A 27,658-nucleotide genomic window follows, 5' to 3' on the forward strand; every position below is an offset into this window, starting at 1 on the left:
TATATATATATATATATATATATATATATATATTATATATATATATATATTATTTAGGCAAATACAAGGGATCTCTTTTTTCATATAGACTGTGCTATCTACTCACTCTCGCTCTCACTCATTCATTCTCTATACCACTTATCCTGTACAGGGTCAATGGAGGCTAGAGGGGAGCTGGATGGACTATCCATTGCAAGGCACAAGCATGTACCTATTCAACCACACATGATTCACCCATCCACTTAGCGTAATTTGCATGTCTTTGGACTGTGGGTGGAAACCCACCAAGCACAAGAACATGCAAACTCCACGTATACAGATCCAAGGCAGGAATGGAACCTGTAGGTGCGAGTTTACAGAGCCATCCAGTATGCCACCATGCTGCTAACTGTCTTATCCACCTTATCTTTATTATGACTCTTTCATTGGTCAACTGAGAGCATGGATAGCTCAGTGGTAAAGGTCTTGGACTTGTGATCAGTAGGTCCCTGATCAAGCCATGACGCGAACTCTTGAGCAAGTTACTTCACCCAGACGTGCTTAAATACAACCAGGTGTCGAGCTAGCAAACCGACCCCCTAATTAACTGCCGTAAAAATAATGGATATATATACACGGGGGGAGTATCTATTGCCCGATGTGCCGAATGGCATCCTTGTTGGTAATGTATCCCTTACCCCAAGGCACTTTTTCAGCAGCATCTGGTAGGGTATTATGAGGCCTTTTGCTTGGCCATCCATATCTCATTCAGAAATACCATAATGCTGCTATCCACTATACTTTGTGACTTTCACCTAGGAACAGTTAAAACCCTCCACCATTATAAAGTTAGAATTTTATAGAATCCAATACATGATTGAAATCTGAGAGGTTGATGGGTGAAAAACTACATTCAGCACTACCTTGGCTTGGTCGATGCCCTAGCCCGTTTCAGATATTTTTCACTTTTCACATCCTTCGAAACATGATAGGCAGTTTCATCACACTGTAAATCTTAAGTTATTCCAGGTTCATAGAACAGATTTAGCATGGGGCCCTCCAGAGGTTTATAAGGTTGGTGAATTTTTACTCACCCAAAGCACTGAAGCCCTCCAGAGATTTTCAGGGTTGGTAAATTTAACTTGACATTTTATCAAAAACAGTCTATAGCTGTACCTCTTGCCTCACTTTTAAAGGATGAAAAGAACAAACTAATGTGAATAACCCTGGCCTTTTTTGTCCTCATGAGCAATTACTACTGCACTCATTCTAAAACACCCTGACCCTAACCCGTCTCCCATTATTGAAGCAGATACCTCTGAAGAAGGGGCCAGGTCTATATACTGCACCTTACGATAAAATTACCTCCCTTGTGTGGTGTCTTGACCCCAGGCTCCTTCTTTTTTTCTCTCCAGATGGATAAGTTCCTTTTGCCATACCGACATCATTTAAAGGCATGGTGCTCCTCGTCCATACTTTACCTTCACATGCCATAGAATGAAACACTTTTCTTAGTTTTTAGAAAGGAAGAAAACCTTTACCCTAAAGTTATTGTCAAATTTTTAAACGCACATAACCTGCATTTGTCTTAATCATTCTTAACTTAACGTAACTTAATTGATGTTATGTGTGTTATTAACCCACTATCAGTTCTTTCCCTTCTGAGTATGAGAGTAACTGAAATGAATTTTGTATTTATTATTTACAACAGATGCTCGACATGTTCAACCTTGCATTTTCTCAGCCACAGCTTCATGTTTTTACAGATTGTGCTCAGCATATGTAGTAATGGCCCACAGCCAAATGGGAAGCCTATTAGTTACCTGACTATTTAAGACTTCCTGTTCAAGACTTCCTGTTACACAGTAATAGTTTTTCATTCACCCTAAAATGCACATGAGATGCATCACCGGATTAATAGATATCCTCAGCTTTACTTTGTTTCATTCATTCAGACACAAATGAGACAATTACATGATTGACATATATCAGACACATCCATTATTTTGCACCAATATATATAATATTATTATATTCTCATAGGCTACATGCAGCTACTTTGAGCTAAATACCAAAATTTTCTATTAGTATTAATAGTGTCATTAATGCTACTATTGCCACAAATAATAATAATAATAATAATAATAATAATGCAAAAGAATAACATCATAGATGACATGCACCTTCTTCCTCCCTTCATCTCATTACATCCTGAAATTCACACTGAGATTATAGTAAAATGTCTATAACAAGCATATACAGATTGTGCATGCTAGATGAACCAGGAAATGAATCCATTTAGACAGTTTATACTGATTCCTTGGTTTGATGTGATGCACATCAGCAAAGATGGAAGTTGAACTCAACACTGAACACCACTGGGATGAATTGGAATGCTGACTATGTCCGACATCACTGCCTGACCTCACATAATGCTCTTGAGAATGAATGGGCAAATCCCTACAGCCATGCTCAAAAATCTAGTGAAAAGCCTTTCTGGAAGAGTTGAGGTTATTATAACAACTAAGGGGGATTAAATCTGTAATGGAATGTTCAAAATATTTGAGTGTTATGGTGAGTTTTCCACAATTATTCTGACCATACAGTATCTGATTTGTTATGGACGTACTAAATTGCGTGATTGCTTTCCAGGAAAAGCGTTCCTTGAGGGTTTTTTGTGTGGTTAGTTCTCAGCTTCCTTATGTTGTTTGTTAGTAGCAATGAACTCTGAGAGAGTTGCAGAATTTTACATAAACCCTTACACTTTCCCACAGAGGGACAAATAAAAAATCTTTTAAGAGTGTACTGCAATGGCCTACTAGGCAGCAAATCTCCCAACACATTACTTTTTTGTAATACAGATCAGGTGCATCAACTGCCATTGCATTTCTGTTCCATGTTTCTGAATGCTGCCTCAAAAGACCTTTGTTTTTACAGATAATCTGTAACAAGAGCACATTACTTAAGAAGTAGAAGGATGTATTCTTGTAATTGAATAGCTGCTTATTCCACATATCTGTGAACAATGTGGTTTGGTTTGGCTTGGCACACAAGGTCAGTGATAGTATGTAAGAATGGCCGGGCCAGTAAGGAGTTTGCGAGTGGGTGGGTGAGACTGCAGTGGTGGGTGATGTGTGACGAAAGACAATGGTGATATCTAAGCACAGTCCAGAACAGTTCATCACAGTGGATAGCACCCACACCTACAGCACAGTACAATCAGCCTTTTATAGAAGGCAGGCTATTTAAATGCCTCTAAAATAACACACTAATGGTTGTGCTTATCATTTTGCTCTCTCACAATGAAGAGGAAGATTCAGAGGTGACCACAAACATCTAGATTAAAGCAAATACAGAAAATATAAGCAAAATTCATTAGACTGTGCATCACTGCAATAATGACTGTTTTCATCTCTATGTTTTTTCCCATTCATTTAAATACAAATAAGACAATTACCTGATGGACATATGGATAAAAACATTTGCCCAAATCTGCAATAACATTAATCCAAATACATACACTTTGATCCCCATTTTGCAGCTTCATATAACAATTTCTACACTTCTTGGAAGGCTGTCCACAAGAATTTGGAGGGAAAAGGCCTGGCTCCCATTTTCCATTTCAGTTCATCCCAAAGGTGCCCAATGGGGTTGAGGTCAGGGCCAGTCAAGTTTTTCCACACCAAACTCATCAAACCATGTCTTTGTAGTCCTTGCAAGATTTTTTGGTATGCTGAAGAATTAAGATTGCCCTTCGTTGGCAATAAGGGGCCTAATTCAAACACCTGAAATTAATAATTAATAGGTTTAGGCAAATAATTTTTTACATATAGTGTAAGTGTATATCTGACACATCTGGTATTTTGGTGCTTGATGACTGAATGTTGGTTTTTACCGCATCATATATATGCGTCTCATTTATAAAATAAGTTTAAAATAAAAGTTCTTATAATGGTGGCACGGTGGCTTAGTGATTAGCACTGTTGCCGTGCACCTCCAGAGTCCGGGTTCAATTCCCGCTTTTGTGTAAATGGATTTTGCATGTTCTCCCCATGCTTGGTGGGTTTTCATCCCACAGTCCCAAGACATGCCGATTAGGCTAATTGTGTGTGTGTGTGCTCTGTCCAGGGTGTACCATGCCTTGTGCCCTAAGTTGGGCTTCAGGCCCCTGTAACCCTGTATGCAGGAGAAAGCGGTATAGACAACAAAGGACTGAGTAAGTTCTTATAAATCCAATTATTAAAAATGGTATGTTGGTATCATACCATAGACTATATGCAGAGACTCTAACCTAAATAATTATTTTTTACTAGTACTAATACTGATACCAATACTAATACTACTACCACTAATAACAACAATAATAATAATAATAATAATAATAATAATAATACGAAAGCATAACATCATAAAGAGCATGCATCTTCTTTCTCCCTCCATCTTTGCGTTCCCACAAGTTTCTAATGTGCTGAAACTGCGCAGTGGAGGGAGTTGGAGAACAGGAGGCGCGCAATGCGCAGGATCCGTTAAGTGTTTAACAGCGGGCTTTGTGAATCACTTCACAGATTCGGTTCTCTTGAACAAACCATTGTCAACGAATCTGTGTGTATGAGTCTGATTCACTGCTCAAACAAATGGTTATAAGTGTTCCAGGCTAACATTTAGTGGTAGTCATGGCCTAATAGTCATGCATACACACAGTCACTTTAACTTTGATGGACAAAGTCAAAGTGCCTCTATAAGGTGATGAACAAAAAACATTTTCAAGTGATGGAAGAGACTCTCGTTGCACAGCGCCAACAAAAAAAGTGGCCATAAAAATACTTATTGATCAGCTTCTCATGCTCATGGTGATAGGAGGCCAGGATGCTCAAGACACAAAACAGATGAAAAGGATGTGGTTGCCACATTCATGTGAGGATGTGGCACATGCATACACATATCCATTTATTTTCGTAAAACCATTTAACCTGCAAAATTACTACTTTTTGGAGAAAACCGTAACACCCGAAGGAAAGCACAGGGAAAACACGCAAACGTCGACTTTAGCCAGGGATTCAAACCCCAACCCTGGAGGAGCAAGGCAACATTGTTGGGCGTGGATGTCAAAATTAATTTGAAATTCGTTTTTAAAAAATCGTGCATATTTTATAACCACTGTTCAAGCACAGCCTCATAAACTCTTGATTCAGTCAGGAATCGTGCTTAGGATTCGATTCTCCCGACTCGCTTTACAAGAGTCATTCAACACAAACACGGTTCTTTCCCAAATGGCCCTCCGCTGTACTTGACAGTAGGGAGATCGCGGTGGATCGGAGGAGGTGGATGACCGACCGTGCTAGTGCTCTCACAGTGACACTACAAAGTTGGAGCGGGGCTTCCTTTTTTGAAGGTTCAGATTCGGGTGTCTTTGCACGATTTTTTTTGTCATCACCTGAGAGAGCAGGTCTGGAAAGACTACCGATGCGCCTGTGGCGCTTAAATCAGCCGAGAGTTTCTTTGTGTGTTGGATTTTTTTCTCTCTCTCTCAATCTAATATCCTAACTGTCTTTTTGAGATTTCGAGCTGAAAGTCAAAACCAGATCTGAAATGCATCAGTCCTTCCCATGACAGAGGCACATCGGAGGGAAACTCCTGTGGCGCAGAGAGCTGATGCGCTCGGACTCTCATCACTTCCAACACCCACACTGCGCTCGAGCGGCGCTCAGAAAAATCTCTTTTCCGCGCAACTTTTTTCAGTGTCGGCGTTAGACATGTGGGGAAGAGAGGCGTCTGCGGGAGAGCTCTGAATACACCCGAGATCGGAGACTGTGCTCAGGGGGAGACGCGACTACGCTCAGCCGGATCTGCTCTAACTTCACGATGTCAGCGTTGCGGAAGAAATTCGGGGACGATTTCCAGGTAGCGACGACGTCCTCGAGCGGCGGCGCGTTCAAGCAGGAGAAGAAGAAGAAGCGCCAGCGCTTCGTGGACAAGAACGGCCGCTGCAACGTGCAGCATGGCAACCTGGGCGGCGAGACGAGCCGCTACCTGTCGGACCTCTTCACCACGCTGGTGGACCTCAAGTGGCGCTGGAACCTGTTCATCTTCGTGCTCACGTACACGGTAGCGTGGCTCTTCATGGCCTCCATGTGGTGGCTGATCGCCTTCGTGCGCGGTGACCTGGAGCGCGCGCGCGACGATAAGTACACACCGTGCGTGGCCAACGTGCACAACTTTCCGTCCGCCTTCCTCTTCTTCATCGAGACCGAGGCCACCATCGGCTACGGCTACCGCTACATCACGGACAAGTGTCCCGAGGGCATCATCCTGTTCCTCTTCCAGTCCATCCTGGGCTCCATCGTGGACGCGTTCCTGATCGGCTGCATGTTCATTAAGATGTCGCAGCCGAAGAAGCGCGCCGAGACGCTCATGTTCAGCGAACACGCGGCCATCTCCATGCGCGACGGCAAGCTCACGCTCATGTTCCGCGTGGGCAACTTGAGAAACAGCCACATGGTGTCCGCGCAAATCCGATGCAAACTTCTCAAAGTGAGCATGTTTACTTTTCGAGCACTTCCCTACCACTTTATCATCATGATCATGACATCATTAGGTTCATAAACCCAAGTGTCGTGTCTCGATCCTGCTTTGCGCACAGAAACAGCTCCACACATGTAGGACCAATCTAGCTTTTATGTTACTGTCAGTCGTCCATTTATTCTCATAAATGTTTCTATAAGGTTTCACAACGCAGCTTGATTAAAAAAAAAATATATCCGATTTTTATTTAGATTCCCGAGGTGCAAGTAAAACCTTCCTAAGATATCACGAGAAAGAAGCTTTGACAGGCTAATTGGTGTTCCCAAATTGCCCGTAGTGTGTGAATCTGTGTGTTTGTGTGCCCTGTGATGGATTGGCACCCTGTCCAGGGTGTACCCCACCTCGTGCTTTAAGTGTCCTGGGATAGGCTCCGACCCTAAATACAGGATAAAGCGGTATAGAAGATGAGTGAGTGACATGAGTGAGCCGGGACAGGAATCAGGCTCAAAAGTGAACTCTCTTCTAGGTGTCACCAGATTAATACAAAAAAGTCATTATTTTTTTAAAGATTTTCATATCATAGTGTTTATGATTACAGCAGCAGTTCTTTCAGTACCAATCTACAGTTTCCAGATAGACAGGGTGAGACTTGGGCATAAAGTGGAATTTTTAGGCTATCCACTTGGGACCATGTACAACAGCAGAGAGTGATTCACAAGTGCTCCAAACAGAAGAAGTATCAGGATGAATCAGTCAGGTCCAGAGGGCTAGAGCAGGCACAGTAAAAGTAAAAAAATATATCATACTACTTCTGTTCACCTATATGAGGGGAAAAAAAAAATATATATATATATATATATATATATATATATATATATGTGTGTGTGTGTGTGTGTGTGTATATATATATATATATATATATGTTTTATATATATATATATATATATATATATATATATAGTATGTATATACTATATGTATGTATGTAGAAGAGAATTAGAATGAGGTCTGCAAGTACAAGCTGTTAGGTATAAATAAACAATGGCCGTTTTGTGATTTAGTGCTGAGCAGAAATGATATAATGAGGTGAAAACCAAAAATAAGCAAAGAAAATGGCAGTGTTGGCAGAGGAAGGCTGTTCACAATTAGAGTTGGCTGCAGTCAGAGGCGTGTGAGTGGCATCCTGAAGAAACAGAGCGAGAGAGTGGGATCAGTGAGGGACGAAAAAAATATTGGAGAAAGAGAAAGAACATTTTAAGACAGGTCAGCAGTTTGGTTCAGGAGCATATCTGATAAAAGCACGTGTAAAAGCAGAGGTGAGCTATAGGTATGGAGGGCAAATCTCAACATCTATCTTTCAAAAAAAATAGTTTGGTCATTGCCATAAAGAGATTCAGTTCCTTATTCCTTATTCAATTCTGGCTGCTGGCTGAATGGAAGAAGGTGAGCTTTAGTTTCTTCTCCATAGAATGATTACATCATAGCCAAATTATGGTTGTTTTTTGGTTTTGACCATAATGGACTCTGATGCTGATATTTGAATAAAGGATCTCAAATTTATTTAATGCATATTGATCAAATAACCCAATAACACAATGCATGGTGCTTTTCAATATGTAAAATTAGGTTATTAAACAGTCACCCATATTTTAATTTGTGGTATTGCAGTAGCAGATCTGTGGAGAAGCTACATCTGTGAATAGTCTACAGTGGACAATTGTGCAGAGTGCAGGGGCAGCAGTTTTTTGATTGATGAAAATATTAAGACATCCAGTACCAGTCACAAGTTTGTGCATACCAGTCAAAAGTTTCGATTTATTTTCTACATTCTAAAACAATGCTGGATTTTTTTCAGAACTATGACACAATCTGGAATTAGGTAATTATGTAACAACAACAGCAACAGTTGTTATTTTAAGACATGGAGGTCAGCTGTTCTGGAAAAGTTCTTCAAGTGCATTTGCAAACACCATCATGAAACTCTTGAAGACCATCCCAGGAAAGCGAAACCAAAACTTGCCTCTGGTGCAGAGAAGAAACTAGTTTGTTTCAAATTTTTTACATTTCTCCCAAAAATCACTAATTAACAGCACCTTGGTTTGGCTTTACAGGGCATAAGTAGCAGATACATCTCAACATCAGCTGTTCAAAGGAGATATTTTGGACACATTCAGCGATGTTTTACAAGGTAGAAAGGAATAAAAGTCAGGAAAACCATGGAGTTAGATGGTGTGTCCAAACTTTTGACTGGTAGTGTATATGTTAAGAAAGTGTGTATTTATTTTTAGTATACATGTTGCATTATGTATTAGTCATGTTGGCACCAAGGTAAACAGCATCGTGAGACAGCAGGTCGCATTGCAACCTTCTAGTTCCACGATCCATGTATCAATTCACAGTATACAACTAAAAGAACATATTAATATAGAACAACTGTACATTGCTCAGAACTCAGCCTTTTACTGATATCTTTATGTTTCATATTTTGGAGGATCTGAAACAAAATTCTGTTTGTATGTTTTTATGTCTGTATGTCTGTCCAGCCAGATTTTGTCACAGCATCACACAAAACTGGCTGGACAGAATGTAATAAAACTTGGCCAGTCCTTTGGTATTTGGCTGAAGTTAAACCTGCAATCCCAGTTTTAAACCTGCATCCAAGTTAAATGAAATCAAAATGTTGAGGAGAAGTGACGTTATGAGCAGTTATGTACCAGATTACGTCACAGCATCTACGCTTAATTGGTCAAATTTAGTGCTTTTTCTTAATTTTAACATTAATAAATTTACTTTTTCGATTTTTCATCTGTGATTCTTAGATTATTAAACAAGGAGTGTATTTGGCTGACAACTACAGTGGGGCAAAAAAGTATTTAGTCAGCCACCAATTGTGCAAGTTTTCCCACTTAAAAAGATGACAGAGGCCTGTAATTTTCATCATAGATTTACCTTAACCATGAGAGACAAAATAAAAATAAAAAAAATCCAGAAAATCACATTGTAGGATTTTTAACGAATTCATTTGCAAATTTTGGTGGAAAATAAGTATTTGGTCACCAAAAAACAAGCAAGATTTCTGGCTCTCACAGACCTGTAACTTCTTCTTTAAGAGGCTCCTCTGTCCTCCACTCGTTACCTGTATTAATGGCATCTGTTATCAGTATAAAAGACACCTGTCCACAATCTCAAACAGTCACCCTCCAAACTCCACCATGACCAAGACCAAAGAGCTGTCAAAGTACACCAGAAACAAAATTGTAGACCTGCACCAGGCTGGGAAGACTGAATGAACTATAGATGAATCTGCAATAGGTAAGCAGCTCGGTGTGAAGAAATCAACTGTGGGAGCAATTATTAGAAAATGGAAGACATACAAGAACACTGATAATCTCCCTCAATCTGAGGCTCCACGCAAGATCTCACCCAGTGGGGACAAAAAGATCACAAGAACTTTGAGCAAAAATCCCAGAACCACACAGGGGGACCTAGTCAATGACCTGCAGAGAGCTGGGACCAAAGTAACAGTGAATGACCTGCAGAAAGCTGGGACCAAAGTACCATCAGTAGCCGCCACACTGCGCTGCCAGGGCCCCAAATCCTGCAGTGCCAGACGTGCCCCCCTGCTTAAGCCAGTGCATGTTCAGGCCTGTCTGAAGTTTGCTAGAGAGCATTTGGATGATCCAGGAGAGGATTGTGAGAATGTCATATGGTCAGATGAAACCAGAATAGAACTTCGTGTTTGGAGGAGAAAGAAGGCTGAGTTGCATTCAAAGAACACCATACCTACTGTGAAGCATGGGGGTGGAAACATCATGCTTTGGGGCTGTTTTTCTGCAAAGGGACCAGGACGACTGATCCGTATAAAGGAAAGAATGAATGGGGCCATGTATCGTGAGATTTTGAGTGAAAACCTCCTTCCATCAGCAAGGGCATTGAAGATGAAACGTGGCTGGGTCTTTTAGCATGACAGTGATCCCAACCCGCCCAAACAAAGAAGAAGTGGCTTCATATAAAGTATTTCAGGGTCCTGGAGTGGCCTAGCCAGTCTCCAGATCTCAACCCCATAGAAAATCTTTGGAGGAAGTTGAAAGTCTGTGTTGATCAGCGACAGCCCCAAAACATCACTGCTCTAGATATCTGCATGGAGGAATGGGCCAAAATACCAGCAGAAGACTTGCAGAAAATGTTTGACCTCTGTCATTGCCAACAAAGGGTATATAACAAAGTATAGAGATGAAATTTTGTTATTGACCAAATACTTATTTTCCACCATAATTTGCAAATAATTTCATAAAAAATGATTTTCTTACAATTTAAATACCTGAAATAAGATAAATACATAACAGACTGGCATCCAGTTGTTGTTAATGTAGGTAAAGAAAAATAAACTTTCTTTGAATCTTGAAATACTAATGACTTTGTCCACATGCATAAAATATATCCGGCCAGTCTGACAAAAACAAAGTTGCATTTCAGACTGGAGAATGTTTGAAATTATTGGACTTAGTTAAGAATTGTCTAACACACACAAATAAAATGACTATGACTTAAACACTTGGTGACGTTGCATAGTAAAAATAGACAATGGAGAAGAGAGCTACTGTATGTTTAATATTGAAAGTAATCACATTTCCACACACAGTGTATTGAGAACTTACAGGATTGGGACTAAACCACGGTGTTGCTGTGAGAAAACTACTTTTAAGTGAAACTAAATAGAAAAAAGGCTTCAATTTGCTAGGGAGCATAAAGATTGGAATTTGGATCAATGATTAGACAAGGTTCACTATTCCAAAGCGGGTCAGAGTAAGTAGGGAATCGATGCAGACGCATGTATATTGGCCACTGTAAAGGTCTCTGGAGGCAGTGTTATGATCTGCTGTTGCTTCAGTTGGTCAGGTCTAGACTCAGCAATAACAAGGAGTCAGCTGATGACCTGAATGTACTGAATGACCAGGTTAACACATTTATGGAGTTTTTCTTCCCTGATAACATGATCATATTTGAGGACTCAAATTATGAAAGAGTGGTTCGGGGGGAATGAGGAATCATTTTCACATGTGAACTGGCCACCACACTGTGTGCTGGAATCAAAGCTAAATGTGGTTGAACAAAATATTTGCGACTTCCTTAGTTTAGTTTATTTAGTTCGATTTTTGTATGTATCACCATAACTTGACCATACGGTACTGCTTGACAGAAAATTTAATTGCACACCAATTCATCACACTGATTTATTGCCATATTATTGCCTCCAATACAGAGTTTCTCAATTCTGTTTCTGCACATTATATTGTGCTCTAACATCCAATTTTAAACATGAATGCTAAAATGTATTTCATTACTAGAGATTTTGCTGTGTCATTTGCACATATGCTTTACTTTAGAGCAGAGTTCCTAATTTTTGGTCCTAGACTACCACCATCCTGCACATGTTTTTTTTCCCTTGCTTCAACTCATCAGCCAACTAAAATGCCAGAACGGAGTTAAATTGGATGTTAGAGTACAATATAATGTGCAGAAACAGAATTGAGAAACTCTGTATTGGAGGCAATAATATGGCAATAAATCAGTGTGATGAATTGGTGTGCAATTTAATTTTCAGCCAAGCAGTACCGTATGGTCAAGTTATGGTGATCCATCATAAAGTCATCAATGTTCCCCCCTCACCCACCCCGTCACCCATCTCTGTGGGTTTATGTCACCAGTTGTCAACGCTGTCTTTTTCTTGTCTTTCTCTCTAGCATCATAATTAGATGTGGATTTTATAGCGTTGTTAAGAGTATGTGTTGAATGGTGCATAGATAATGAAGTCCAGTGAACCTCCTCAATAGCGCATTGTAGCTTCTGAAATGCAACCTTGTTTTTCTGTAGTCTCGGCAGACTCCTGAGGGCGAATTCCTGCCTCTGGACCAGCTGGAGCTGGATGTTGGTTTCAGTACAGGAGCTGATCAGCTGTTTCTAGTGTCACCTCTCACTATCTGTCATGTGATCGACTCGAAGAGCCCGTTCTATGACCTTTCCCTGCGGTCCATGCAGACTGAGCAGTTTGAGATTGTGGTGATCCTGGAAGGCATTGTGGAGACCACAGGTAATATTGATTTTACAGTGCACATGCAAAAATACACTGTTTTGTTATGCAGTTTTATGTTCTTTTTCCTTGAAAATAACCCTTTGTTCCCATTGACTACCACTGTTGTCGCTTACACTGTTCAGTTTTTTTTTTTTTTGGTTTGTTTTTTTAATTCAGATGAGAAATGCTATTTAGAACTGTCTACCTTGTTTACACTAATTGAATAATGCCCTAATCATGTAAAGTGGTTTTATTTACATATTAGCACTGGCAGATTAGCAAAGCAAGGTAAATATATATGTTGCATACACTTATCAGAATCTCTGCCACCTCCTTCCATGCTCAATAATGTTTTTTTACCTATTTTTAAATGAAAACATGGTTAGGGTTAGGTATTCAACCTATTTTAAAACATTAAAAAGGAACTAACTGCAGGTTGTGTGTAGGAAAACTGGAGAAACACTGAGCACGCAATGTCGTAGGTTTGGTTAAGTGCTTGGATTTGTCACTTTAATGTATTGTAATAAGAAAATCTCGGTTCAAATGTGTCTTGTTGTCGCTTTGTTGCTTGCCGCTGTGAAGAAAATGGATGATCGTCTGTCTGTGTGCCATGCAAAATGAATTGACAAATGTGCGTGATAAAGCAAGAAAAATAAAGTGCACTAGACTCAAATGAGTTAGTCCATATACGAATCATAAATATTTATAAGAGACGAAGGTTAACTTGCAGCAGAGTGCCACATAACGAGGGATATTACGTGCAGTACCAACTGTAACGTTATAGCAAAGAACATGCCAGATGGATATGAACACCTTACCAAGTGCTTTCAGTAAAGCTAAGGCTTCTGGTGTTTCACAAACACGTCTTCAGGCATTCTGCACAGAGACACACAGACGTACGTAATACAGACGTACTATAGATATCGCAGCGTTAGCTACAATATTATTTTTATCTTCTGTACTATTCTTACAAAAAGACAACGGTGTTGTTGGGGAGTTTTGCGTGGGTGTACACTGTTTAGGTCAGTGGGTGTAGGTGGCTCATCGCTGAAGTACCAGACTGACTTGCTCTAAAGGAGTTGAGAATGTTCTTAGTGTCGAGCTAAAAATGCTAATAAAAAAAAAAGGCAGAAAGCAAAAGAGAGAGACAGAGAGCAACAGTCTTGTTATGTAAGACGTGTGAAACATAAAGGGTATCTTTATTTAGCACGCTGCATCTCGGTGGTTAAACGTGGTGTAAGATCAGCACACCTGTCAATCATAGGTAAGCTCTCCTGTACCCCCGGTGCCTCAGGCTTCGAATGCACCAAGTCATGCAAGTACACCAGGCATGTACTGTAGAGCGGCATGGGGAAAAAAAAAAAACCAAGCCATACCAAGACCAATAAACACCTACACCCCCCCAAACAGTTTCAGTGTTTCGCACAGTCGCCACAGAATGTACAGTAGGTTTTCGGCCGACAGGTCTTCCACATGAACGGTGCATGCACAGCAGCAAGCAGTCTGAATATTCCACCCACAGAAAGTGAGCGGATTTGTGGGTAAAAACAGAATTATGTACAGTTAGTCAGCACTCTGTTCTCCCCATTGTGAATCAGTTTCCATAGCAACTAAATCTCCTCCTTCTTAAGTGGGCTCAGTACAGTAAAGTCGCACAGCCTGTTTGAGGTACAGAGAAGTATGTGAAAGGAACACTGATCTGTTTTTTCCTATGTGTTTATTACATAAACTCATAAACTAGCGATGGTGGATTTGAACAAAGTATGTTTTTAGTCATAAGACAGATCCGTATACTTTTCACTGTCGTGTGAGGGAAAGAAATGAAATTGTTGATTGATTATGATAGTAATGATGACAGGGCGTACAGTATGGATATAGAAACATATGCAACTAATTTACAGATGGCATCATGTAATTTATTTGTATTTAATTTAGAAAATCTGCGAGATTTTTTACTTGTTTGTACTTTAATATTTTATATATTTAACAATTATTTGTATTTATTATGAACCATTTATTGTTACATTTAATATCCACTTAATTAATTTATTTCTTCCATCCCTTGCAGATATAAACAGCTCTCAGTAAGCACTGCCCTCTTTATTCCTCTAAGTAAATTACATATATCTTATCACGTTACTGAGAAACCACATTGCTTCCCGCGTCTATGCTTGTCATCTAGTCAACACTAAAGATTTGCTTCTCTCTGAAAAAAAAAAATCAGTAAGAGCTACACATTTAACTGACCATGCAGTTTTCCTCTATATATGTCAAATATTTTTCCTGCAGAAATCCTTACCATAGCAACCAGACAACCATGTATGCTTTTTTCACTAAGGAACCTTTAAAAAAAAAATATATATATATATATATATATATATATATATTCTTAGGCTTTATGAGTAGTGTTTGTCATAAAATAAGAATTAAATAAAATTAATCATCACCTTCTAACCAATCAGAATTGAGAATCCGATTCAAGCAAGGTCATGTAATTATTCTGCATATTCTGAATCAGGATTTTTATTATTATTATTATTATTATTATTATTATTATTATTTAAACACAGATCAAATTAATTTCATGCTTAATTAAAATAAGTTTATTTATTCGTATTTTAACTACTTTAATTGTTAACTATTAGTCTTATTAATTAAGTATCCATTAATTAAAAAGCCGTTGATTAAATTTTTTTATTTTCAGCTGAAAAATTTAGTCAAACCTAAAAAATTATTTTAAAAAAATACACTGTAAATAACTTAATGAATAAAGCCTCTGGCCACTTTTTTAGAAACACCTGCAAAACTTGAACATTCAATTCAATTTCAATTCAATTTTATTTATGTACAGTCGTGGCCAAAAGTTTTGAGAATGACACAAATATTAGTTTTCACAAAGTTTGCTGCTAAACTGCTTTTAGATCTTTGTTTCGGTTGTTTCTGTGATGTACTGAAATATAATTACAACCACTTCATACATTTCAAAGGCTTTTATCAACAATTACATGACATTTATGCAAAGAGTCAGTATTTGTAGTGTTGGCTCTTTTTTTTCAGGACCTCTGCAATTCAACTGGGCATGCTCTCAATCAACTTCTGGGCCAAATCCTGACTTATAGCAACCCATTCTTTCATAATCACTTCTTGGAGTTTGTCAGAATTAGTGGGTTTGTGTTTGTCCACCCGCCTCTTGAGGATTGACTACAAGTTCTCAATGGGATTAAGATCTGGGGAGTTTCCAGGCCATGGACCCAAAATTTCAACATTTTGGTCCTCGAACCACTTAGATATCACTTTTGCCTTATGGCACGGTGCTCCATCGTGCTGGAAAATGCATTGTTTATCACCAAACTGTTGTTGGATTGTTTGAGGGTGTTTTGGTACCATTCTTTATTCATGGCTGTGTTTTTGGGCAAAATTATGAGTGAGACCACTCTCTTGGATGAGAAGCATCCCGACACATGAATGGTCTCAGGATGCTTTACTGTTGGCATGACACAGGACTGATGGTAGCGCTCACCTTTACTTCTGTCCCTGATGTTTTTTTTGGAGAGAAGTGGCTTCTTTGCTGCCCTTCTTGACACCAGGTCATCTCCCAAAAGTCTTCGCCTCACTGTGTGTGCAGATGCGCTCACACCTGCCTGCTGCCACTCCTGAGCAAGCTCTGCACTGGTGGCACTCCGATCCCGCAGCTGAATCGTTTAGGAGACGATCCTGGCGCTTGCTGGACTTTCTTGGAAGCCCTGAAGCCTTCTTAACAAGAATTTAACCTCTTTCTTTGAAGTTCTTGATGATCCTATAAATTGATTTAGGTGCAGTTTTAGTAGCCACAATATCCTTGCCTGTGAGACCATTTATATGCAACGCAATGATGGCTGCACGCGTTTCTTTGCAGGTCACCATGGTTAACCATGGAAGAACAATGATTTCAAGCATCACCCTCCTTTTAACATGTCAAGTCTGCCATTCTAACCCAATCAGCCTGACATGATGATCTCCAGCCTTGTGCTCGTCAACATTCTCACCTGAGTTAACAAGACGATTACTGAAATGATCTCAGCAGGTCCTTTAATGACAACAATGAAATGCACTGAAAAGGTTTTTTTCGGGATTAAGTTAGTTTTCATGGCAAAGAAGGACTATGCAATTCATCTGATCACTCTTCATAACATTCTAGAGTATATGCAAATTGCTATTATAAAAACTTAAGCAGCAACTTTTCCAATTCCCAATATTTATGTAATTCTCGAAACTTTTGGCCACAACTTATACATATACATGTAGCACTTTTAACTAACAATTTAACACAAAGCAGCTTTACAGATTGTCCCTGAAGGCGGCACTGTGGTGTAGTGGTTAGCACTATTACGTTGCACCTCCAGGGTCCGGGTTCGATTCCCATCTCTGTGTGCATGGAGTTTGCACGATCTCCCCGTGCTTGGTGGGTTTCCTCCGGGTACTCCGGTTTCCTCCCACAGTCCAAAGACATGTAAGTTAGGTTAATTGGTCTTCTCAAATTGCCCATAGTGTGTGAATGAATATGTGAGTGTGTGTATGTGTGTGCTCTGCAATGGATCAGGGTGCAAACCTGTTTAGGTTGTACCCCGCCTCATGCCCCAAGTCTCCTGGGATAGATATACATGCATTGTCGTTGATGTCAGAGGAGAATGGCCAGATGGGTTTGAGCTTAAAAAAAAACTAAAAAGGTACTCCAAAAAAGTTAACTCTAATAACCTCTCTTTTCAGTCATGTTGAGAAAAACACTCCAAACCTTGTGGCAGATGCAGAACGACCACATCGGGGTCCAGTTCTTGTTCAGCTTTTCTTTTCACTATGGTTGTAAACTGACTGTTTAACTTGTCAAGTGAGGCTGTTTTGTGTCTTTCACACTTTTTCTTCTGTAAACTCTATACTCTTGACTGTTGTGTGTGAAAACCCCAGAAGCTTCTCAGCTTGCTCATCTGACACCAACAGCCATGACACTTTCACATTCTTTCCCAATCTGATACTTGATGTGCTTATCTCTTAAATGCCTTAATCTGTATATACAAATATGTGTCTGATCTCGGCCATTGATATTGATACTGATTCTATAATTTCATTTTTAAATGTTACACATACTGTATAATACTGAAAATGTGTGTGTGCCAAAAAAGCTATTCCTGAAGTTTGTGCAGCATAAAAGTGACCGATCTTGCTTCTCTAAAAGTTGCTAACTTCAGCCATTTTGGAGAGATGATGTTATATGTGGGTTTTTTTAAGCATTATACTGTCTCACTTCAAACAATAATCATTTAAAATGCTAATTATTCATATTTCTTTATAAGTATTGATACTACAATAAGGGATTTTTTTTTCCCGGAAAAAATATCTGTAGTGTCCATAACCGTGTCGAATTCATGTTGCAATATCTTAACAATTTTGCATTTAAGAATAATACACTTTTTTATGTTTATTTTTTTTACTTGTGAAATCTAAATTGGTCAAATTTCATCCCAATTAAGATCATTGAAAGATTTGAATTTAAAAAAAGTTACGGACACTACACCTTCTGTACACCTGCCATTTGTCTTCCTTGTCCAAGCTGCTCATAAGGTTTAGCTATGGTGTACAGGATTTAGATGGGAAAATGATGGGAAAATGTCTTTATTCCATTGGCTATAAACCGGGACTCGTGTCTGTTGTCAACCTCCAGTCTGAGACGCGCTCATACTTTAGTGCATTCTCTGTAAACTGTAAACTACTCCTCTGTGGCTCCTGGAGAACTGATGCCTATTATATTACAGCCAATATTTTGAAAACTGCCTGACTCAGAGGAGCACATGGCACAGATTGTTCAGAGATTATATTAGCATATTGGAGAGGAAGTTTAAACTAAGTACAGTGCATACTATGTGTTGAAGTCTCTGGCCCTCTTTGTTACTACTTATGTCTTCAACAGATGAATGCTTATTGGAGTTCAGGTTGCAATGTGGTGCAAAGCGCACACTGAAAGCTAAATAACAATTCCCTGGCTTTGTGTGACCCTCCTTGAAGACTGTGATAAATTGGAGGAACATGGCTACTCCTGGCCTCCAAAGCCCTGAAGTCTTTTTGGGAAAACTGAGTTCAGCTGGATGCTCGATTACAGCCAATAACTAAGCGTAGTGCCATGTAAGTCAGCACACACACACAGACATTCAGGAAGAGAAACTGACTAATGAATAGGTGCAGAATGGCACACAAACGGAGACAGCGATGCAGATAATGATGATCAAAGTAGTGATAATGATAGGGAGATGTAGCTTTATTAAAAAAAAAATTAAAAAAAAAGAGGTATAAGGTACCCAAAGAAAGCCCAGCCACCTGCAGAAGGATCGGGGGGGGGGAGTGCAAAAGAGTGGCATGAGCACAGCAGACAAACAATGCATGCGAGAAAAAAAGCGAGCGATGGTGAAGCATAGCGAGAGAAAGATGACAGAAACAGGTCAGCGAGAGCACGACTGCGCGAACAGAGCTCTTAATGACGGTCACCATAAAAACACATTATCTCTGTTGGAAATATAAATTGCCCTCGTAACTGTCATCTGGCAGCGCGTAGTGATATGATGTTTTGGTTCGTTTGTTTTTAATCAGTACACGATGTAATATGCGCAACCGCTTCGCAAACAATCGCTGTAATTAAATTTTATTGTAATGGGTGAATATGGGGTGATTATGTAAGCACCGTTATAGGAAAATCAGTCTGGACCCTCACTTGCCATGCACACACACGCGCGCACACGCACTAGAGCAGTGTTTCGGTGAACATCAGAAAGCCTGTTTAATATTTCATGAGCTGAATGATAATATTTCGCACTCTTGTCGACTCAGAAATGGGGGTTTTACAATGGGCAAGCACGGACAGTAAACTTTCTCACGCGGTGTGGGTGAGAGACAGACAGTGTATCGGCTAGACTGGGTGATGGGTGCGTGTGTGTTTGTGCGTGTGTGAGATGGTTAGATCATAGTCTGGGCTAGTTTATGTAAACCGGAGATGTGTGCTCTCTGCACAAGTTTCCGGGGACTCGGATGATCCTCCGTCTTTTCCATCCTGAGCTTGCTTTCCAGTGTGGCAGGAGCAGGTTTAAACAGACTTGCTCTCTAAATAGATATAAGTGCCACTTTTAGCAGCTCAGAGCCCCATTCAGTGATCCCCAAACAATCCAAAAGCCCTTTGTGCTCATTGTCTCTTAACACTGCCACAAGATCAGAGAACCCACCAGATGCCCTAAAACCTTACACATCTACTGTAGGTTTTCTTACTTAATTCTGTTCCACTGTACATAATAATGAGTGTTTTTTGTAAAATATTCTCAAATCTTGGATCACATGCTGGCAGATACTACATCTATAAATATTCACAGCAGATCCACCTATATATTAATTGCAAGAAAAAAAAAATTCCGCACTCTGGTTATATTAAAACATCTGTTGGCCGTCTTATCAGCGCTTTCCGTTCAATGCTACCGTCTCCCCAGTCACTGCTGTGCAGGTGTTAATGTGTTACATCAGTTCATTTGTTACTACGGTGAGAGCAAAAATTGATGCCCCACTTGTGATTTGCACAAAAGAAGAGCAGCGGGCAGTGAGTCTTTTTGGTCGTCTGAGGTTGTACCTGCTGCCGTTATTTATCGAAGACTTGTATGTGTGTATGAATAAATAGAGAAGTTCATGACAGGTTGCACAAGCGGCAGCCATCGAGAAGGACCCGGACGCCCGTCCACATCCACGGATGATGACAACATTGAGCGTACACTTCCATCCACACTGTCGACACGCTGCAAAAATCTGATTTGGAGGTGTTAAAGCATCTTCCCTACAGTCCTGAATTTGCTCTATTGGACTTTCATCTGTTTTGTCCCCTGAAAGCTGATCGAATGAAGAAGTGAAGACCGTGGTGCATTTGTGGCTGGCAGCTCAGCCTAAAAAATGTTTAACGTGGGAATACGAGAGCTTGCTAACGGATGGATAAAGTGTATTGAAAAGCAAGAAGATTATGTCAAAAATTATGTATTTGTCATATCTAAAGATGAATTTAAATACATTTTACAGTCAGAGTGCGGATATTTTTCGACTCACCTTATAATTGCCCAAAATGTCAAAAAAAAAATTAAAATAAAAAATGTAAAAGCAACATAAGGTGTGAACAGCTACGCACAGATTCCACAAATTCTCTATTAAGGTCCTTAATTAGTGCCAAGATTTGTCCTCAATTAGTGTTTTTATGATAGCTGTGTCTCCAAAATCTCCCAGAGGAGATATATATATATGTATATATAACATAACAATATGTTTTGTTGACCTTTTATGATACCTTTAGATGTTTCATTGAGTGAATTAGGTCTCTTATGGTATATTTGTATTATGTGATTATAAAGCTTGTCAGAAGGTCATCCAGTTTGAGCCAGTGACTCAAGATTGTGATTCAGCGAGACAAAAAAGAAAAATCACATAAGCAAAGGTTTTTTTTTATTTTCTTGAATCTGTGTGCGAGCAAGCAGTTGGACATGGAGCTTGCAGGACAAATACTAATACATTCATTAACATAAACATGTGGTAGTCATTAGCGGCTGCCTGGTCTGACTCATGGTGGCTTAAATTAAATTTGAAAAAAAATGTTGAGATTAAAATTCTGGTGTTCATGAACTCAAGTGATGTAACTAAGGAACTCTCTGGAGCTGAACTGACACACTGTGTTAATAGTACTGCCATTTTACCTCTGGGTCTCTTCCAGCGTTTCTGCAGCAATAGATTTGAATAAAAAGCCTACTGGTTTAAGTCATGTCCACTTCTGAGTTTAGTCCAAATAAAGACATTAATATTTGGAGCGCTAAGAATATATATAGAGGTACAGATGGTGTGATAGTGTTCTTCCTGTTGTATGACGAGATGTCCAGAAAAGATTTAAAGGAAAAAATTGATTCAGTTATGAATTATAAATGTTTTGTGTAGCGATCACCTACTTACTATAAAAATCATCATATTATTATTATTATTATTTTTTTTTTTTATGTGTATAATAGAGGTAGCACTGTCTCCTTGCACCTCCAGGGTTCAGGTTCGATTCCCGGCCAGGTTCCACTCCTGTGTCTGTGTGCATGGAGTTTGCATGTTCTCTCCCTGTGCGTGGTGAGTTTCCTCCCACAGGCCAAAGACATGCCTATTAGGATAATTGGCGTTCCCAAATTGCCTGTAATGTGTGTATGAGTGTGTGCCCTGCAGCATTTGATTGGCTGGTTTTCAGCTTGATCGGCTAAGAGAGATCAACCTTGGATATAACCGATTATTATAACCGAGTGCACGAGCATCCAAGTGGTGCAACAGAATCGCATATTTTTGTGTTCCATTATCCAAAGTCGTATGCATTAAAAAGCCTCCGATCAGCCTTTTTCTCCAAAATGTGTCAGCTAATTAGTCTCAAACTCAAACACTGCACACGCTTCCACCAGTCTCGGCACAAATGCTGATTGTGATACTTAGAGACTCCCAATATAAATCGAATCTGCACCCAGGTATTGTGATAACATGGTATCAGGTGGTGACTGGTGATTAAGGTGATGCAGTGTTGCTGAGCCACAGATTTAACGAATTTCCCTCTGATAAAGCTCTTGTTTTCATGCAACCAAATGGACTGTGAACAGACGTTCCCGTGGGTGATGCTCAACAGAAAATGTTACTCCCATGTGCATGTTTATGTGTGTGTATGTGTGTGTGTGTGTGTGTGTGTGTGTGAGATAACAGTACAATTCATTCTCACTAACAAAGAATGATACCATTACAAAGGTTATTAACGTAATAATGAGATAGTTTCCATGCAGTCCAATTCGATTCAGAGATTTATATTTCTAATAAGTAATTTGGAGGTGATTACGAACAAAAAATCCATGAAAAACCTCGAAAGGAACCATCATCAAAAGGGAACCCGTCCTCCTCTGGGTGACACAGGATAATGCTCAGAGCGTTTTAGCCATTATTTGTTTTGCTAGGTTTTTTTTATAAACGTATATAGGGCTCAGGATTGGGCAGTATAGAGGCTCTTTTTTGTTTCAGCTCAAAATAGGCAATAATAATGAACTGAATTTTAGGTCTTTTTAACCGCCTTCCCAAACACGACTGGGTCACAAAGGCAAAGAAACAGCACAAATACACACAATCACGTGTTTCTGTGGTTGTTTTTGGGTTGTTTCTATGGCCAAAAAATAATAATAATATGCTCGGTTCTACATTTTTGCAACTTTCATTCACATATTCTGGGAGTGGTAAGATTTACTCTTTATAAAAGTACCTTTTGTTCTACCTGACATATACAAAAACACAAATACACAGTTTGAAGTGAAACACACACCGGAAAGTCTTTTATATAAGCACATATTTATTTTTTTATTATTATTATTTTATTATTTTTTTTAAATAAAAATTATCGTCTTTGACCTATGCGAAGTTGCCACCTGGGTATCTAAACCGCTTGGGTTTTAAGGGTTAAAAAACTTTACAGACTTTATATTGCACCAACATTCTAATTACTTATTTTAAATGAGCAATTATTTTTAATTGTGCTATTGACAGATTTAAGCCTATTGATTTTTCCATTGATTTTTAGATGTTGTGCCATCATGGGGCACCTTGCTAATTATGATATAGTTATATTCACACTTCATGGTCCAAATGGGAGGGTCAAAGGGCACTAACTAGTCCCACTGGGCCAGAAAATGCACTGATGACTCTCTATAAATGTTTTCAGTGAAGGAGGGGCAGCACATGTGATTATAGAGTGGACAATGTTACCTGATTTTTACCAGGGTTTTTTTTATACCAAACTGAGCCAGTTTAAATATACTGTACTCTGTCGCTGCAACGGTCTTGTTTTATGGCAAATAATCAGAATTACATTAAATAAAATGTAAAAAAAAAAAAACACCAACAAAGGTAAAGTGTATCTATTGTATGATGCACAATGTGTCTCGTTTTTCCCATCCTTGAGTTTTTCTGTCGACTATAAAGACGTTTGTGTGTTTTTTGCACTTTAGTTGGACTTGACATTTTGCTGAAATCTGGCAACTCTGGTTCATGAAACTAGTAAAAACAAGCTGATAGGCTGCACCATGGATGAGCATACGTTGACATGACAATGCTCAAAAGGCCCATAATGGGCTTAATCAAAAATTTACTAGATATAGTCCTGTAGCATAAATCAAATACGATTGAGACTCATATTGGAAATGACTAATAGTAGCAAGTATGTTCTACGGTTTATTTGTTCAATTTTATATGTGCAAAATGTGGTGTAGGAAAGAGATCACTCCAATTTATAATATTTGAAGCTTTGCAGATTTGGCTGCAAAATGAGAAATCTGGCAATTTAGAGATAAATTAGTTTTTGCAAAAGTATTCCAATCTAATAAAGAATATTTTGTGCATGTTTTCCTTGAATCACAGGGATGTAACACAGCACAATATTATGTCAAAATTGTTTCTGTGTATCAGTGTGATTTCTTTTTTCTGCAAAACACTATAAATCCACCTCCCACAGTTTTATTTAAAATGAATTAACCAGCTTACGGTTTTGTTTGTGAATATGCACTTCAGGATCAGTGATATTTTTGTTCAGGATTTATTTATGCTTTTTATCTGTATGATTTATGCAGCTGATGCTTTGATTGTGCTTTGGTTGTGAGTCATACTGACAGCAAATAGGAAGAAGAAGAAACTGTTGTCATTTGTGTAGACACAAAACACAATTTTTTTTAATGAGGGAGATTGTTAAAGATGAGATGGAAACATTAAAAGCAATACAGGAGGTAGTGTACATCTAATAATGAATCATTAGCATCATCATCAATAGCACATCTACCACTTAGGCATATCAAAGTAGTCCATGACTGCCGAGGAAACGGCATTGGATATGAAAATAATATACTGCAGACTGTACTGGTCACATGACAGAAAGAACTGAAAGTGTGGAAAGGAGGTGAAGAGGCAGGTTGGAATGGGTGGAGAAAAGTGTCAGGTGTGCTGTGCAATAAAAAGGTATTAGCGAGAATGAAAGGAAAGGTGTACAGGACAGTGGTGAGACCAGCAATGCTCTACGGCTTAGAGACAGTGGCGCTGAAGAAAAGACAGGAGGCAGAGTTGGAGGTAGCAGAGCTGAAGATGTTGAGGTTCTCTTTGGGAGTGACAAGGATGGATAGGATCAAGAATAAGTTCATCAGAGGGACAACCCATGTTAGATGTTTTGGAGATAAAGTCAGAGAGGCCAGATTGAGGTGGTTTGGACATGTTCAGAGAAGAGACTGTGAATATATCGGTTGAAGGATGCTGAGGTTGGAACTGCCAGGCAGGAGGTCTAGAGGAAGACCAAAGAGGAGATTTATGGATGCAGTGAGAGAGAACATGAAGTTAGTCGGTGTGAGAGAAGAGGATGCAGAGGATAGGGTTAGATGGAGGGCAGATGATTCGCTGTGGCGACCCCTGATTTTTATTTATTTTTATTTTTTTTTGCTTGAGAGTTTTGCTCTGAAATGCATTTATTCACTGCTGCATTTTACCTAAAACAAGTTCAAAGCATATATCACAGGGATATATTGCAGTCTCTTGATTTGCAATAGTTTGTTTATAGATGATTTCGTGTGAGGGTACAAAAATGTTTATCCTGTTTTGCAGTGAAACCCATCGTTTGTACTCGAAAGGTTTTGACTTCTAATTGCATGCTGGTAAACTTTAAATGAAAGGTATAAACTTGGTTTTACTGGACCTCTATGCTTTGTCAAAGAATTACTTTGATTTCTATGCATGTCTGTTGGTTTCCGTCAGGCATGACCTGCCAAGCAAGGACATCATACACAGAGGACGAGGTCCTCTGGGGTCATCGCTTTTTCCCAGTCATCTCTCTTGAGGAGGGCTTCTTCAAGGTAGACTATTCGCAGTTCCATGGTACTTTTGAGGTACCCACGCCTCCACACAGTGTCAAAGAGCAGGAGGAGAGCTTGCTGTTGTCCTCGCCGCTCACCGCCCCCTCACTCTGCCACAGCACGGGAGGTCTGACCGAAGGCAGCAGCACTGTGGACGGTCTGGAAGCTTTTCAGAGCGATACAGAGACCGGCTCAATGAACATGGCCGCCCCATTAGCCAGCACCAAGCTCCCGGCTAAGTTACAGAAGCTTACAGGAAGGGACGGCATGCCACGCAAGCTGATGCGCATGAGCTCTGAGATCACGTACAACCTGGGCGAGCTGCCCGTCAAGCTTCAGCGAATCAGCTCTGCCCCTGGGGTAGCCGAGGACAGGCTGCCACCGATCAGCTCGTTGCTCAGCCCGGTGGAGGACAAGCTGACTTCCAGGCTAGGTCTGATTGGGGGAGGCATTGACCCCATCAGCCAATCAGTGACAGACCTGCCACCCAAGTTGCAGCGGCTGGCCGGAGGGATAGGAGGAGTCGGGGTTGGAATCGGAGGAAGAATGGACGGGCACCTGCCTCCCAAACTGCGAAAGATGAACTCCGAGAGATTTACAGGGTTAAGTCTGAAATGAACACCCCTCACTTTCAGTACTTCATTTACCTCCTTTGTAAACTGGACAATAATGTTATATATGGAACAATTTATATATGAATATAACTTTGACCTAATATTGCTTAACACAATCTGGCATGTTTTTTTTTTTTTTTTTTTGTTTTTTTTTCACAAAGAGCATGAAATACAGGCACATATCCAAGACATTATTCATGAGCATAAAAAACATTATTGAACACATAGTCTACAGCTTTTAGATTACTCACTATTCTTATCAAATGTTAATTATTATGTTTTAATGACGCAGCATACATAGTCAAATGTTCTTGATGGTCTCTATTCCTCGATTTCTGGTAAGAAATCTAGGAAGTCAGTCAGTGACTCCTTGTGTGCCTGATTTAGCCGTCTTTCTTTCTGTCCGGTGTTGGCTCCAACAGTTAAGGCTCCGGGTTACTAATCAGAAGGTTAGGGGTTCAAGCCCCCTGTGCCGCCCTGTTGCCACTGATGAGCCCTTGGGCAAGGTGCTCAACCCTGTCTGCTCCAAAAGAGCTGCATCCTGGCTGACCTGGCACTCTGGCCCCAGCTTCCTTACTGGGATATTTGAAAAAAATATTCTCACTGTGCTGTAAGGTAGATGTGAGAAATATTTTGAATCTTAATCTTAAATTTGATGTTCTTCATCTATTACACAATAACCACAAATCACTTTTTAATATCAACAAGTCATTTCCAATAAATTAATTCACTTCTGACATTTCAATATCCAACAGATTGCCTCAAGCTCGTGATTACTTTATTGCATGTTCAGTATCTATTCATAACCAAAAACATATGATCTCAAATCTAAGAATAAGCCTTAACTTGTATGATGTTTTTGTTAAGGATTGTATTTCTTTGTTTGATGTGTGACAGGGCACATTCATATGTGATGGCCTGCTTTATTGGATATGAGTCTAGAGCATAAAATTGTGTTTGTTTTTCACATATTTTTTACAACTATCTTCTCTTCTAACCTTGTAATGGTATCGTTATGGTTTTGTGTTTGAAAACTGAAGCAATAATCCTTCGGCTTTTCATGATACCTTGGACTCTACAATCTTGTACTTGTGTTATGTTAATGTTTCAGTTTCAATACGTTAAGAACCACGACTGACCTGAACCTGAACGCGTCAAATTATGGAGTTTATAAACCCTGGAATAAATGATGTTGCACAAATATAAGTGTCTGAATCCAGATGGTGGACGGTAGACAGCTTTCCAAAAGACGACGTCTCTTACTTAACTATCACTTTTGCTTACTTAAATATCACCTTTTGGCAATATTGGCCATTACGTACTACCATTACTAGATTTGTCTTCTAAAACGGAACTGCATGATGCACTTTTTTTTTAGAAGGTGGAAAGCAAAATACCATAAATCACTAAATCATTTAATCGTTCAACGTACACCATTTTTAAATGAATGCTACTTAAAGAGAATATTAATCAGACATTGTTAATTGTGACTAGCTTACCAATATCATTGCTGTATTTCTTTTTATTTATAAAGCTCTTTA

General features: G+C 39.4%; 1 protein-coding gene across 1 annotated transcript; it reads left to right on the forward strand.

The window, feature by feature from the left end:
- The first annotated feature begins 5,264 nt into the window (after positions 1-5,264).
- On the forward strand, positions 5,265-27,612 carry kcnj3b (potassium inwardly rectifying channel subfamily J member 3b). Its single transcript, XM_053499285.1, has 3 exons — positions 5,265-6,510; positions 12,376-12,592; positions 25,406-27,612. The coding sequence occupies exons 1-3, from the start codon at positions 5,842-5,844 to the stop codon at positions 26,119-26,121; spliced, it is 1,602 nt and encodes a 533-aa protein (XP_053355260.1). The 5' UTR covers positions 5,265-5,841; the 3' UTR covers positions 26,122-27,612.
- Positions 27,613-27,658: the final 46 nt, after the last annotated feature.

Source organism: Clarias gariepinus, chromosome 6 (assembly GCF_024256425.1).
Source record: "Clarias gariepinus isolate MV-2021 ecotype Netherlands chromosome 6, CGAR_prim_01v2, whole genome shotgun sequence".
Taxonomy (NCBI): Eukaryota; Metazoa; Chordata; class Actinopteri; order Siluriformes; family Clariidae; genus Clarias; species Clarias gariepinus.

What these genes read in the sequence shown, in the direction of transcription:
- kcnj3b (XM_053499285.1), top strand. Translation starts at nt 5,842, where the DNA reads ATGTCAGCGTTGCGGAAGAAATTCGGGGACGATTTCCAGGTAGCGACG. An exon ending in TCCGATGCAAACTTCTCAAA is followed by an intron (nt 6,511 to 12,375) that starts GTGAGCATGTTT and finishes GTTTTTCTGTAG; the next exon opens with TCTCGGCAGACTCCTGAGGG. An exon ending in AGGCATTGTGGAGACCACAG is followed by an intron (nt 12,593 to 25,405) that starts GTAATATTGATT and finishes GGTTTCCGTCAG; the next exon opens with GCATGACCTGCCAAGCAAGG.